Source organism: Mixophyes fleayi, chromosome 1 (genome assembly GCF_038048845.1).
Source record: "Mixophyes fleayi isolate aMixFle1 chromosome 1, aMixFle1.hap1, whole genome shotgun sequence".
Lineage (NCBI taxonomy): Eukaryota > Metazoa > Chordata > Amphibia > Anura > Limnodynastidae > Mixophyes > Mixophyes fleayi.
In genome coordinates this window covers 226,777,415-226,793,707 of record NC_134402.1, presented here as the reverse complement: position 1 = coordinate 226,793,707, position 16,293 = coordinate 226,777,415, and the positions used below count along the sequence as shown (strand labels likewise).

Here is a 16,293-nt window from a genome sequence, read left to right as displayed (position 1 = left end):
CAGAAGTGACAGCCTATGGCACACTGCCACCTCTCACAGAACAGTTTTCAAAACACATTAAAATCATCCTCATAAAAGAACATAAACAGATTAATCAAACAGCCTATATACCAATGAATCATTTATTTCTAAAAATAATTATGTAAATTAAAGAAAAAATGTCTTCTTTAGTACTTACTTGATAAATATATATTTATTTATTATTCTTACTTCTAAAAACAAATACTTATTTTGACTTCTAGTTTTTCTTAAATAATTTTAAGTTTCAATGGTGCTCACAATCATCTAAATTTGAGCTTTATGGATTTAATGTTACATTATGTTGGGCAAAAATGTGGCAAGTAATAATATTATATTATACCATAACCATTATACCATGGTGAATTATGTCAATTATGTACAGAGAATGGGGCCTTTTACAATCCAGAAGTGATAAGGAAGTGAAACACATTTTTTTAGATATATATGCATACTTTTTATGGTACAACATATATAAGGAAAAGCCTTCATTATATATTTTGATGCTCTGCTTGAGCAGACACCTTGTGAAAAATTTTGTGGATTTTGGGTATGTGGGTGAAATACGTGTGTTTTTGTAAAACTGCAATTCTCACCTCAAAATAGTTTTTACTATAACATGTGAACTAGCATCCTAATACATTTTTTTAGCCTTAAAACACTGCTCATTTGATCCTTAATTATGTATTCTATAATTCATGACATGGAAAAAACATTGGGGTTACCTATATTTGAATCAATACAATTTTTTAATTATGTGTTCTTAGTTCATACTTACCTTCCCCCCCAAAATGTCTGGGAGTCCCCCAAATTTTGGGGAGTCTCCCAGACTCCTAGAAGAGCAGGCCTCCTTCCCAGATCCCACCCACTTTACTACTGAAGTAGGTGGAGAAGGGATTTATGACGCAATTTGTGCCACCACAGTCCCACTGCGCAATACTGCAAATCCTGCAGAGCTGGGAATGGCACCTCAAATGATGTGCACACTTGCCACCCCTGCGATGTCTCCCAGAGGAAAGTTTGTAATGCTGGCAAATATGCTTTAGTTAGTTTGTTCACTTCTAAAAATGCACAATCTCTACCCTTATTTAGTTGATTTGACTTTCTCGCCCCCCAAAAATTAAATTTGTATGTAAAAAACAAAAGCACTACTGTGGATGCACATTGAACGTCACATTCTCTCTATTTCAAGCAAGTAACACCCCTGCTATGGGGTAAAAAATGTACTAATGCCCCAATCTATGGTGTTTTTACACACTTATCTGTATAGGACTGTAACACAGGCATAATTAATAAAAACTATGAACATTTTTTATGTACTTAAATGACCCTCAATGTGTAGGCACATTTGTAATCAAGTATTGACTCACTTGTGTTCAAGCAGGAAGTTATTTATGGGTAAGTTAGTTTGATTCTAAACAAAGTTGGGCACTGTGGTGCTGTAAGAGTTAATGTTCTTATAAGTTTGATTTCACACTTGTTTCCCTTATATGGTAATATCTGACCTTTTGATTATACCATCTGTACAATGAGCGTGTATATTGCAAACACTCACACTGCATTTTCTCAAATTTCTAGGTGTGAAAGAGAACATACAAGCATAGAACTGAAAGCGTATTACGACATTCTCTGTGTGGGAGTGTTTTATAGGGATTTTAGGGGAAGGTGTAGACTGTATGTGACAAGTGGGATGAATCACTTGGAGGAAGAGAGGACAGCTGGGTTTCCTGTCCATCCACGTGCAGACAAGTACATCACTTTGAATTATTGGAAGCATCTATCATTTGTACCAGAGGATTGTTCTCCCTTAATACCATAATACCCTGCAACTGTATGTTGCAGATCATGGTGAATCTAGTCTGTAGCCAGAGAATTGCCTTTTGGGTGTATAAAGTGATCATACAGGAAGGCTGGCAATGTATTGCTGTCCTGGTGAATAGTTTGTGGCCTGATGGCAGATGATTGGCAGGCTCTGGCTGGCTGTTGTTGCCTTGGAGTTTCTGACACTGCAGGTTGGCTACTGCTAAGAGACAAAATACAACAGTAATTAATATTATATAAACAAAGGTAAGGTTGCCAGTTTAGCCACTTAAAATTGGACACATATGTCATACACAAGCTCCATCCCTGCCATTGTTTTATAAGGACATGCATGCATGTATATGAACTCATGCAGCCATGCAAAATATGTAATTCATACGTGACCACTTTTAGAATACTGATCTGGCAACCCTAACAAGAGGTTACATCTAACACTGTCTTTTTTTCTGAGAGATAATCTTCAGGTTTTGCCCAAATGAACTTATTTCAAATGCAGATTTGCTTTGCACTACCAATAAATTTCTGTAGCCTCCTGATTTATGGGACTCCAGCTAAATGTGAAATGCTCTGCAGGTTATTATGCACATTTTGTCATGATCTGAGATTTGTATGTGGAAATTCTCTGCAGACCTCTCTGCAGTTGCAACTGGTCTGTTGCAATTCCTCATAAATCACCAAAATGTGAAAAAGTTGAAGTTTAAAATTGCAATAAATCGCTTTTCATCACATTTTAGTGTGCAATTCTCTGTGGCTCACTATTGCTGGGGAAGCTCAACACTGCAGTTTTCTGAATGAAAGCTTTTCTTTTTTGAGCTATGGAAGTACTTTTCTCACTAACAGTGGTTAGCAGGACGCATGTGAAGGATGTCACATCTGGCTCTGTAACTTCAAATTGCCACAAGTGAAGCCACCCTTCACTGCAGAGCACAGTTAGCCCTCTCTCACACTCAATGCACTCATCATAGTTGCTTTAGTCTTAAATAAAGGGTAAAAGTGCAGTCAGTGGGATCTCCTTCTCTCCAAGCAGTGTGTCTCTTTTAAGGCTGCTGCCCTTGTTCAGCACTTTCAGTTTAAGTGACATCTTTTTAACGCTTCCAGCCACCAATCCATCAAAAAAAAAATCCTCATTAAAGACGGGGTTCCGGCTGTTCTTAATAATGGTGCTTCTCTGACGGTGAACCTTACCAGGATTCAGATAGAGAACCACACAGCAGTTTACTCCCTTTAAGTCGCAGATTTTGTCAAAGAGGTGCTCTGCTGCAATTAACCGAACTCTAAGACGGGCATTTGATTGGTCATACTCTGCTGCTAATCTCATACTGCCTCCTTTACTGAGTCCTACATTGTGTTCCTTCTGTAGAAGGTCATTGGGATGCTGCCCAGAGCCTATGCCAGTTCCCCTGGCACCTCGTACCCTTCTTCTGGGCATGCTGGGACTAGTGTCTGCTGAACTGCACTCATCTGTGGATAGTGAACTGTTTCGAGCAACCGAGTGTTTGAGCTTGATAAGCTTTGATTGTGGGTCTGGAGTGAAGATCTTCAGTAGAGATACTGAGCGGGAAAGTAATGGTGAGCTGAATGGTGAGGACTCAGCCGAAGAGCAGGTATCACTTTCACCACCACTGAAATACCTGTAGGGATTCATCAAGGACATTCCAAAGTCTGAAGGGTTCAGCTGTGATCCTCCTCCTCCTTCTGTTCCACTCCGTCTCTGAGAACTGGGAGAACTGGATTGTGATGGACATGGTGAAAGAGACCCCTGCTCACTGTGAAAGAGCGACTCCTTTCGCCTGGTATGTGGACTCTCCATCAGTGTCACAAACCCATATGATGTTTGAGCCTTCGGTACATATGGGAGAGACATGGCATTCTGAGATTGTGGATCTGCATTGGTGCCCAAGTCTTCTTCTGAAGCCCATTCATCGGCACTTTCAATCTGAATGATGTGGCGGTTTGCAGCTTTTACAAGGTTTCGGCTCTCAGAAGCAGCTTTGGTTGGTAGACGGGGGCTGCGCTGAGGACGTCTCCCTGACAAATTTTGCTCAGAAGCAGAGGTGCCTATGTTGGGTTTGGACTGTACTCCATCTCCTGCCGAGGCGCCTTCCGCTCCTCCCCCTTCAGCTGGGATACTACTAAGTTTTGGGGGGATGAAAAAATCAGGAATCTTGTCCGGGGTCAGAACATTGCTGTAAGATCCACCCTTGGACTGTTTGTCACCAGATTCTCCTGTCTGTCGTCCACCGCTGTGGTCCACTGTGCCTCGGATCCTCTCCAACAGCCACATTCTTTAAGTTGTCCAGTAAATGGAAGAAAGCAGATGGGATTTTGCTACCTAGAAAAAGAACAGAGTTTAATGTATTTTTTATTTTTACTGATACAGGTAATTTAATGGGTTCTCCCAGTACTTAAATTGAGCAAGGACAGCTATGATAAACATCTTCGAGTGGAGGAAGATGAACAAATCTCACACACTGGCTAAAATGGCAGCCTGCTCCTGAATAAATGAATGTGTATCCAATCAGGAGCCAGCTGTCATTTTTAACCAGTACATTACACACCTCCATCATCTGGTGCCTAGAGTTATATATTATGGCTCACTACCAGAATACCAAGACTCTGCTAAATTAAGCAAACAGCAGGGATTACAGAACTAATATACTACTGTACTCCTTACATGTGCAGCAAATAACATATTTAACATTTTAATATTACCATGATTATTTTTATTATTATTATTATTGTTATTAGTATTATGCTTTATTTATATAATGCCAAAATTTTAACCTATACAATACAATTGCTTTGTTCTGATGACCAGCTATAAGATATCAGCAAACACTAACATAAAAACATTCTTTGTTATATAGTATTGTCGTGGACCCTGCACACACAGCATTTGCAATGTTTTTTAAGGCATGTTAAATTGCAAGCAAAAATGCATATAAACCATATTGCATTTTCGTACACATTTAAGATTCGTTTATATGTGCCTACAAATGTGTTTAATCAGTATTCTTTAAACATGAACTTGTTCAAACCAAACACATATGGAAATGCTTCTTAATTGCATCTCATTGCATTTACAATGCACTCCCATTGAGGTGAATGTACATTTTCAACTGCATTGAGTGTATCAGATTTACTGAAATGCACTGTAGTGCAATACAAGCTAAATGCAAATATGGAAGGGCTCACTTGGTACATTAATTTTTATTTTCAGGTCCTTTAAAATGTGCTTAACTTACTCTACAAACCACAGCCAGATCATCCATTAGGCAATCTAGGCTTCTGCATAGGGCCAATGGGCATTAATGGGCCCGATTACCCTAAGCTGTTTTTATGTTTTGGGGTTTAACTAAAGGGGGAATGGGGGCTAAATCGGTATGTTGTCTAGGGCCCCATTTGGGTCTTAATCCGGCCCTGCTACAAACACATCTTAAAGGCAGAATTTTAATGCTTGTTTGTACATACCCTATATTTATTAAACTGCGGGTTTGAAAAAGTGGAGATGTTGCCTATAGCAACCAATCAGATTCTAGCTGTCATTTTGTAGAATGTACTAAATAAATGATAGCTAGAATCTGATTGGTTGCTTTAGGCAACATCTCCACTTTTTCAAACCCGCAGTTTAGTAAATATACCCCTAAAACTTTGTGTCACATACAGCCCACTTGATATACATAAACAAATTGATATATCAAGACTGAATCATACATTGACGTATAGAAAGTGCTTTAGAAAGCTTAAATTAGCAAACATTTACACAACATTTATATATATTTAGCATGCTTAAATTGTAATTTGTTGACACATAATGAGTTAAGAAATGTCCTATTTTTCTCAGGATTATTTATTGCCTGAGGTTACCTGGCACAAGCAAACCAGGTACATTACTCCTCTATCAGTCACTGCTTCCTGGTTCTTCACACAATCTCTGTTTGACTGCCCCTCCCCCTTCTTCAAATACATGCTCCTTGTTTGTTTTATCAGCTGGGTATGCCAGATGTGGCCTGCAAATCTAATGACACAAATACATCACAAACTGTTGTATAATTATGTATGCTGAGGTTTGATTGCAACTCACAATCATTGTACTCTACACCTCGTTATCAAAAGTCTCTGTAGTATTGCTTATACAATGTATGTATATATATATATATATATATATATATATATATACATATATGGACACAAGGTATTAATATTACCTCAACCTGTCAGCACCTCGTTTCTCACAAACTGCGGACTATAAAAACATATAATATTTCTTGCCCTCTGGTTCCTGTACATCACTCCAGGGGGTCCCCTGTCTTTGTTTAGCTGTGGGTCTGTGTGTGCTAGCATAGGGAAAAGGCCCATAGACAGAGCTCTATGTTTAATTACAGAGGACTGAAAGGTGTATTTAATTGTAAATGTGTCTTGCCCTTTTTATGTAACTTTTTTTCTTAAATGTCTTAAATAAGTTTTATCATTACTACAAATAAAATGTTCGTAGTGCCCCATGCGCACAGTACATTGAAAAAACGTTAACCTGACATGCATGTTTTGGCAAAAACAAATGTACTTATTGCAGCATACAAGAGTACTTGGCATATGTACCATGGTAAAAAAATATATACTTTTCTAGCTGTATCGTTGGGCTAGGGGAGAATTTATCCTCTATAGATTGTAAGCTTTCGAGCAGGGTTCTCTTATCTCTCTGTCTGTATGTATTACCCAGTATTGTCTTATTAATGTTTGATCCCAATTGTAAAGCGCTACAGAATTTGCTGGCGCTATATAAATAAATGTTGTTGATGATGATGATGATCCTCTAATTATTGGGTGCAGAGAGCACAGTTCTAGTTACACGTCACATATTGCACAAATAAACTCCCTGCTTCCAACCATATATTGCAAAGACATAGCCCTATACTCAGTCATGTATTGCACAGTGATACCGATACTTGTCAACTTTTTTATTGTACAACTGTAAGGGAGGTGGAGCACCACGAATTGCTTCATTATGGCTCCACCCCCACAATGCAATGCCGTGATTGTGTTATTCCGGGTTGTGGCCGAATTGACGGGATTTGCAATGAAACACATCATGCAGGCCCCCATCTCACCCAGTTCACTTGGAAGTGGGCAGGATATGGAAGAATGGCCTTCTCAATTCTGGGAGAGTGGGCAAGTGTGGTGTTATCCATATTGTCAGCCATATATTGCACAAAGATACCCTTATCAGCAACCATAAATTTCATAATTATACCCCTGTTACCAGATAAATATTGCACAAAGATGCCCCCATTGCTAGGCATATATTCCTCAGAGTGCGATACCCCCATTGCCAGTTAAATATTGCACAGAAATGCTTTGTTTGCCAGTCATATTTTGACAACTGCCTTGGTGTCATACTTGACTCCGTCCTCTGCTTTATTCCTCACATCCAGACTCTTTCCAGTCCACCCTAAAATCATTGCTAGAATTATGCCCTTTGCTTACCCAACGTGCTACCAAACTTCTCTCATCATCTCCCGTCTTGACTACTGCAATCTCCTGCTATCTGGCATTCCCCACCTCAATCCATCCTAAATGCTGCTGCAAGACTGATCTTCTTCTCTCACTGCTCCACATCTGCTGCACCACTTTGCAAAATCCCTACACTGGCTCCCTGTGTTCTCCAGAATCAAATTTAAATTACTCACCCTTACCTACAAAGCCCTCAACAACACCATCTCTTCATACTTCTTCTCAAATCTCATATCAAAATACTCTCCCTCCCACTCTCTTCGATCTACCTCTGACCTATGACTTGTCTCGTCTCTAGTAACCACCTCTCACTCCCGCCTGCAAGACTTCTCCCGTGCTGCTCACTACTACTGGATTTCCCTACCACGTTCAATCAGATTTTCCCACAGCCTTCAAATCTTTAGACGCTCTCTGAAATCCTATCTCTTTTTTAGAGCTTACCTTATCTCTTATGATACTATTCACTCTTAGGCTAGGTACACACTGGCTCGATAATTACATGAAAAACCTTTAACCTTTCGTGTGAGTGCGTATAGTGACACGATGATCTAAAGTCGTCCCAAAGTACCGATCATTGTTTCATTTGGTTGATCGTACTGTTTAATATTTTCCGACCAATCACTGACCGATCATGTAGTGTGTATACACTCATGCTCACGATCTCCAAAGAGTTTACAGAGTCGTGTTCTTTTCAGCAAATGCTATTGATGAATGTCCTGGTGAATAAATGTAGAATGTGCTGTAGAAGGAATAATTAATTTGTTCGTTCTGAGTCAGAATGTTTCGTTTCAGAGTCACAGAAGCTAATGAAATTTGTTAGGACATGTGTATAGCTATAACAAGGCGTTTTAATCAGTGTGACAATGTGACAAAAACTAATGAATGAATATTCTCTGAAGACTAGAGGACCAGATGAAGGACCAGATGAAGAGCACAGATCTGAACATAATTGTGTCGTTGTGTATGCATGAATCGCCAGACTGATTGGACCTTCACTCATAGGTACAATCGTTTCAGGTAAAAGGTCGATCGGAAAATTCTTCAGTGTGTACCTAGCCTAAAACACCCTCACGACTATCCCAATCTGGACTCTGAGTCACAATCCCTCTCTTGTTCCAGCTGTGCCCTCTTCCACTCTCTGATGAGCAGGGTCCTCCATATCCTTTGTTTTCATGTCTGCATTTATTATGTCTACCTTGTATGTCTCTGCGTTATGTATGTCCTATTTTTCTTACTGTAAGGCGTTGAGGAGTACTGTGGTGCCTTACAAATCTATGATGATGATAATAATAATAATAATAATCATAATCTGTAAAAGGGAAATTGAAACAAATAAATAACTGAAGTATTCCTAAATAAGACAAACAAATGGATCAGTTGATCAGCGTGTGCAAATATAAAGGAATTGGATAAAGAGGTTGCTTAAGATACACATTTTTGTACAGTATTCACCACTTCTGCAGTGAGAGCTAACACTAGTATTTGCATATCCTATACTTGTATGACATGTAGATACACACACTGGTATGCCTAGCATACACCTTTCATAGGCAGGATTTTTTTTTTTCAATATTCGCATTGCAAAATGCGTCCAACTTTATCCTATCAACTGAAATACATTTTCTCGAGTGTCTTTTTTTAGGTACACGAAAGGCGCCTATACGTCCACCTCTAACTTAGTTTAGACCCATGGCGTCTGTAGAATGGTAATTTAGACGTTGGTCTAGAGGAGTACATACAAAAGCAATTTCATACATCAAGGGTACATGGTAAAAACAATCTGACATCATTGAGCAACTTTTCCAGGGTGTATGATAAGATAAAGATTTCTAAACTCTGCTGCAGCTCATTCAATTCCTTTCTAATAGCTGTAAGGCATGTATGAGCCAGATTATCAGGCAGCAGGATTTAGGAGACGTCAAATTGTAGGGAATCAATTTTAAAATGCCTTTGTCTGAATGAGCTGTTCTTCTATATGTGAATATTCAACAGCTGAGTGCAATGGTAGCTCATTCGCCTCAGCATATGCCATGTTAAGGAAAGGGAAATCGTTATATTGGTTATATAATTAAGACATAAGGATTCTGTTTTAGTTGTCATTTCAGGCAGAAAAATGACTAGTCCCACACCTGCCAAAAGGACATTAGGAATACATAGATATACTATATCTCACACAGCCTGCCTTGATATTTATTTTTTGATGAGGATAAAAGTACTATGTTTATGTATGCAAGTTTTTCTGTATCCTCGTACTGCAAGCTTATCAAGTGCAAGGCATAAACATTGATGTTTTTTCAGAACATTGCACCATTTGTCATGTATTACATCTATTTTAATACAAAGCAGATATGCTGGTAAAATGCATAAGGGAGCAGCACAGTGGCTTCTGTCAGCCGGCCGGCCAAGTTGCTTCAACTGCAGAGACCTGAGAATGTTATCAGTAGCTTCTTGTCTGCTTATATTCAACAATGGATAAAGAATATTGTATTTTTGTATACTTCTTTTACAGTGCTGTTATCTTAAATTAATCAGAGAAGGCAAAAGATTATACTTGTGTGTGTGTGTGTCTATTTATCACTTTCTCTCTACCGGATTTTCCAATAATGAGATGTGCTGAGCATTTCCGTTATTAGATAAGAGACTTGAAAACAATGCCCTTTATACAGGACTTAGATGATGTTTGATGCCCAATCCTACAGAGATTTGACAGAAATACTGTGCAAGCATAGCACAAAAAATGGCTTTTATAACATTTTATTGTTATGTATTTACAAACTACTGATATTTTCCACTGTACAAATGCACTCATTCCATCTAAGTACAGAAATATATATCACTATAACTCCCACATAATGCAAAACTAAAAATGTAATCACGTTTTTTATGCTTTTATATATCTTTTTTCCTATTTTGGTAAAAGAAGAAAACCACCTAAATAAATGATTGGCTAATCTGCCACCTCCCCCCAGCTGGCATAACCATAGGGTCCATTTGTCTGGAATGCCCAAAATCCTCACTCCTACATCTGCAGGCAAACGTAAGTTCAGACAATCTGAAGAACTTTGAGTTAAGCCACCACTCAGTGCAAATCTATCTATAATGGTTGCATTACAACCATTATAGATGCTTTAGCAATAAATATGCAAGTTCTCCATAATGTTGAACTTTGGAGAAAGATTCATTAACCACAGGAGGGAGTATCTTGGGTAGTGAATAGGTCTCATATGTGGGAATCCCACAGTTCTGCAGGTTCAAATAAGGGGTGTTTTGTTTAGCAAAACACCCCTTTTTTAGTGCAAAGTGCATATTCATAGAGACCTAAACCATGCACAAATGGCTTTTCTGCATACTTTAGAAATTGTTACGTGAAATGGTAATTTTAAAAAAAAGCCTAATGTAACAGATATCAGAGATATTTCCTGCATTAGGCAAAGTACCACACACTCGAGCACTAGCCATAATATTCAATGGGGACTGCTGTGTGGGCAAATTTATCAAAGCTTAGCTTTTTTTTGGATTTGACCCATTCTATGCGGAGAGCATCACAGGAGAGTGATCTTCGGATCCCTCTCTGGTAGTCTTGCTTCTCTCTCCTGCGCTGGGTAACGCAGGTTGAGTGAATAAACATGGCTGCTGGGGGGGTGAGTGAACATAGCTGCTGGGATGGGGAGTGAGTGAACATGGCTGCAGAGGGGGGAGTGAGTGAACATGGCTGCTGAGGGGGGAGTGAGTGAACATGGCTGCTGGGGGGGAGTGAATGAACAGGGCTGCTGGGGGGGGGGGAGTGAACAGGGCTGCTGGAGGGGTGAGTGTACAGGGCTGCTGGGGGGGTGAGTGAACAGGGCTGCTGGGGGGGTGAGTGTACAGGGCTGCTGGGGGGGTGAGTGTACAGGGCTGCTGGGGGGGTGAGTGAACATGGCTGCTGCAGGGGGGAGTGAGTGAACATGTCTGTTGGGGGGGAGTGAGTGACAATGTATGTTAATATAGTGTGTTATGTTAATTTAGTGTGTGTGGCCACAGTATTTTAATATTGGGCGTGTGTGTGTGGGTGGCCGCAGCATGTTAATATAGCATGTGTGTGGGTGCAGTATGCTAATATGACAGATCCCACTCGTAATGCCCTACTGAGCTGCGGCCAGTTTCAGCAGCTATCTAACTACTTGCACCACCTAATTGCTGACGCACTTTTTTAGTCTTTTTTGACGTGAGTTCCGTCTGCGTCTTGATCCATCTAGGGTTGTTTTGCGGGTAGATAACCATAGTATCTAAATTATTCACGGTCACGCCTACATTACTCTGTGTTCCACCCTCTCCCCATACTGAGACGCAAGCTGTCGCAAGAGTACACTGTGTCTGAAAAGCAGATGGAACTGATGCTTACTGCACTTGCGCCTCAGTGGAAATGTGCACAATGAGCCTGAAATGGACTTTTTGTCCGACTCTAAATGAGGCCCTGAATGAGGCACTAAGGGCCTAATGCTGAGTTAGGAGCAAAGCAAAAACAAGGAGCAATTTCTGCACCTGGACTAACCATGCTACAATGCAAGGGGTACAAATGGATTTCATTTTTTGCACGCAAGGAAAATACTGTCTGTTTTGTCATGTAGCACACAAATACTTCATAGCTTTAGTTTTACACTGAAACTAAAGTTGATTTATGACATTCTGTATTCCAATTATAAATCTGTCCCTACATTTTAAATGGACTTTCTCCTCTAATGCAATATGGTTTTGCCAAGGTGCAAAATTACTCCTTTTCTTTGCTCCTAACTCAACATCAGGCCCTAAATGTGCAATTCTCTTCAGTGTATCTATCTATGTAGTGTATAATGGGCTGTGGGTCACGGTAAACAATGAGTACAATGCAACTCGGGAATCTGCCAAGTGTGCAGTACCTGCAGTACTGTGCTTTACAAATCTGTTTCTGAACATGAAATGGATGTAAAAGGCTGTAGATGTTTTTGCAAGAGGTTAGTGAGCAATCCTGTTGTAAAATGTGTGTCTTTCTGTAGATATTTGTCATTAAAAGTAACTTTTTGTATTGTATAGCATTATGCTTTATACTTAACCATTTCATATGAATGCAAACACTAATATATTATGCATGTTAATCTGTGCTGAGGCTTTAGAAATAAGATATATGTAAAACTGGTTTTAGTACTACACACACGCACACACACACACACACACAAACACACTTATACTGATAGAGCTCTGACTCTGTTTATGCATTTATAATTGATATCCTGCAAGCTATCCTGGAGAGGAAATAAAAGTATAATTATAGAAAAATTCCAGAAAGAAGCTGTTGCTTTCATATGCTACAGATCTCTCTTTACTGCATATGACTGGCCGGAGTTCCTGAAGTATTGGTACTTTTTGTTCATTGTTCTGTATGGTTTCACCCTGTATAGTCTACTGTTAGTACTGTGTGCGGCGCTGCGGATACCTTGTGGCGCCTAACAAATAAATGATAATAATAATAATAATATAAAATAGAATAGACTTGATGTGCTCTACACATATATGTAGAGCACATCACTCTATGGGAGATTAAAAACGTGAGCAATTGTCTAAGTCACATAGTGTAGCTGTGTGCCATGCTGTGCAAGACTATCTTCTACAGATGGGGGCAGAGATCTGTGTTCCACTTTAAATGCCTTTACAGGTGTTTCTGTGAAAGGAATCTATGCAGTCATTTAGATAAGAGGATTTTCAAGAGGCAGATGCAGATCTTGAATTCATTTCAGTCACTCCAGCACCCTTATTCTCTTTATATCTCTGTATCTACTGAGTGTCATTTCATTCACCTATCAACATGTATTAGTAACATGCACTGGAGTGTTGTGTGTGAAAGGAGATGTATGGGATAATGTACCCCTACCGTAAATTATAAAGCTATGAGTCAGCGTAGAGATACATGACCATATAAAGGAACTGGGCTTGTGAGTTGACCTATAATAACCATAATAATTTACATTGGGAGTGCATTATTCCCTATGAATAATGAAATGATGACATCAGAACTCATTGGGGGGATTTCAATTTGGCCAGGAATAACGTGGCGCTAATAGTATAACCGTTATTACGGTAATTTTAACCTGGATTTGCAGCCACATGAAAAATCAGTGTTAAAGATTGCCGCACTAGCAGTAATAATGTGCAGGCCGCGTTACTGGCAAAAGTATGAATTCCCCCTATTGACTATAAGTGATTACATCTAAACTCATTGTGTATTCACATATTATTTATAGTGTTAACATATATTAACATCATATGTGTACTATAGGTATTTTATGAATATAAACCAGACTATTGCAGTGTCCTTTTTTGCAATATATATGAGTATTAAAGAGCTTATTATGCAAAACTATGCAGATCTATCAACAAAACATTTCACAAGACCTCACAATGAAGCTACCTGCGGTTATGTGTCAATAATAGCAGTATTTAGAATGTTCTGTATGTTGTGCGCAATGTAAATAGGATTTTTCCAGTACATATAAGTGCACAGAATGCCTCTGCATATTATGATTATATTATGTGTATTATTGTTACTAGATACCACCTTTGCTCCTTATCAGATTATATTTTTTGTACATTGTTTACTCCCTAATTGTACTATCATTGTGGAAATGGTTAGTGCTTTACAAATGATAAAAAAAAATGTCTGTGGTTGGTTCTGTAAGTCTCACTCTGTATCTGAGAAATGCAGTTCTCATGTGGGCTTCTTAGAAAACCTATGGTACTCTGCTATTTTCATACCCAGGAAGTATAATTGAAATGATTGAATTCCAGACAGGAAAATTGGAAAAGCAATACAAAGGTCTGGGTTAACGTTTGAAATAGGATGCTGAGCTTCAACACAACTGGGGAATAAACATCTCATTTGCATCAGAGAAGTGTACTATCTGGTGAACAGCGAGCTAACAAACACACAATATAAGAAAAATAAAGTTGCTGAAGACTGTATCAATGTATGGGATTGATACCTGGCAGACTGACACCTGTATACAGCTGAATGTTTTTCACGTCTCTCTTCTTTCGCTTCCTCCTGCTAAATGCATCCATCCTTTCACATTCTGCCGTTTTACTCCCCCTCCCAAAGGTCTGAGGACCTCACTACCCTCTAACTGCAACACAATAAATAAGGAGGGAGAGTTAATAATGGTTTACCGACTCAAGCTCAATACTACACAATGGAAAACTTTGATCAATGCATAACCAGAATGTGCTACTCTGCTGCTGAGGGTCAATTATTAGATTATACATTGAACATTTTCAGGACCGTGAATAAAATAATCTAGTAGAGTTACTGCCCGCCCCAGGAAAGGAAACACAGTGTGATCTAACAATAGGCAAATGGATGAGCATTATAGGAGGTGACGGAGAGTCTGCCGCAGTTCTTTTTCTAGCAGCAAATGCTGTCTGACTGTATTATGTCACAGTAAATGTGAACCCCGATACACAGTATCCAAAAGGTTAGTTCGAAGGAAAGGTTTTCAGCTATTTGCAATAAAATTAGAGAGTGATTGCCTGAAAAAGATGTTACTGCACTCTTAAGTCAAGACAGCTCACCCTAGCATCATCAGATGGAGTGTGTAAAAAGTAATCTAAACCTACAATCTGCTGATCTACAGATCATGCACAGGAGAGGATCTCTTCTTTGGGTGTTTTAGATGCGGTAATAGTGGATATGGTTATGCCTGTAGGACAAATGGGCAATTATGAAGCAGGGGACAACGCCCCCCGTGCAGACGCTGGTGCTGTCCTTTGTGCTGAGAGCACAGGGGGCTCAACCTACCTGTAGCTTCTAGTCCGGACTGGACCTTTGGGTGGTCCTGCAGCAGTTGGTCTGATCTGAGGAACAGGTGGCGCCGGCTCGATATTCAGGTATCACCTAATTGGATATTTATAGAAGGTCGTGGTTGGATGTTCGTGATCTTTGGATCTAATTGTTAGGTAATTCTAGCTGTATATTCAGTAGTCTCATCTCAAGGTTCCGGTGACATCTGAGAGCTGCTTTTACTGCCCCTTGGTGAGATGATTTCGGTGGCTGATGCAGGTGGTCTTAGCTGATCCCTGTCTCTGCCTATGAAGTCGCCGGGACTCTACTGTATTATATATACACAGCTCACAGCCTTCTCAGCCAACCACACGTATTGCTTCTAATACACACCTCCCAACTCTGGGAGGCACTAGAGACTCACCTTGTTTATGTAGATCCTGGAAAGCAACAAGTATGATATGCTACCTGGCCATAGTAAGTCCCAGCCCTCGCTTGTTCCCATATACAGAACATTCATGCGAGCATATATATAGCTTTGAGCATGTATTATATCTAGGAATTATATATTTATATGCGCAATGAAACTAATTATTACCTTTGATTAGAAAATGGGATTGGTAGTTATCGAAGGTAAATAACATTTGAACGTGACAATGACACTGTACATATGATTTTTTCAGAGACTTACAGGAATATTTTTACAGGGATTATGCTGATATTTATCCATAGATAACAATTCTGTATCATTTTTATTGTCTGTATTTATGTATATTTGATCATTTGCAACTTTTACTACTGTATGCTTTGTGAAATAGAGGCAGTATTTACATGAAATATAGTGTCACTCTGTCAATACTTGCTGGGTAAATTTGCTTGTACTGTTTGACTGTGCTGGCCATTATTGTCAGTGGAATCCATTACATTATGCTCAGTAACATTGTGACAGCTTCCCAAGTATATGTTGTATTATGCAGCTTAATTGTAGCTGTATATGTTTTGTCCCCAGGGAGTTTGAGAAGGAACAGTTACCGTATTCCTCAAAATAGATGTGCTCCATTTTCCCGATTGACATAATAAAAAAAATCTGTTATGTAACAAATGTTGAATAGGACCCACAGAGCTAGGTAACACAGTAGATACAGTACAAACACACA

The 16,293-nt window shown here is 39.3% G+C and overlaps 1 protein-coding gene across 1 annotated transcript; it reads right to left on the bottom strand.

Moving 5' to 3' along the window:
• Positions 1 to 211: 211 nt before the first annotated feature.
• Positions 212 to 15,431, bottom strand: C2CD4C (C2 calcium dependent domain containing 4C). The gene is made up of 2 exons (XM_075206292.1): positions 15,155 to 15,431; positions 212 to 4,171 (listed from the first exon to the last, which is right to left on the bottom strand). The coding sequence occupies exon 2, from the start codon at positions 4,121 to 4,123 to the stop codon at positions 2,816 to 2,818; it is 1,308 nt and encodes a 435-aa protein (XP_075062393.1). The 5' UTR covers positions 4,124 to 4,171; positions 15,155 to 15,431; the 3' UTR covers positions 212 to 2,815.
• Positions 15,432 to 16,293: the final 862 nt, after the last annotated feature.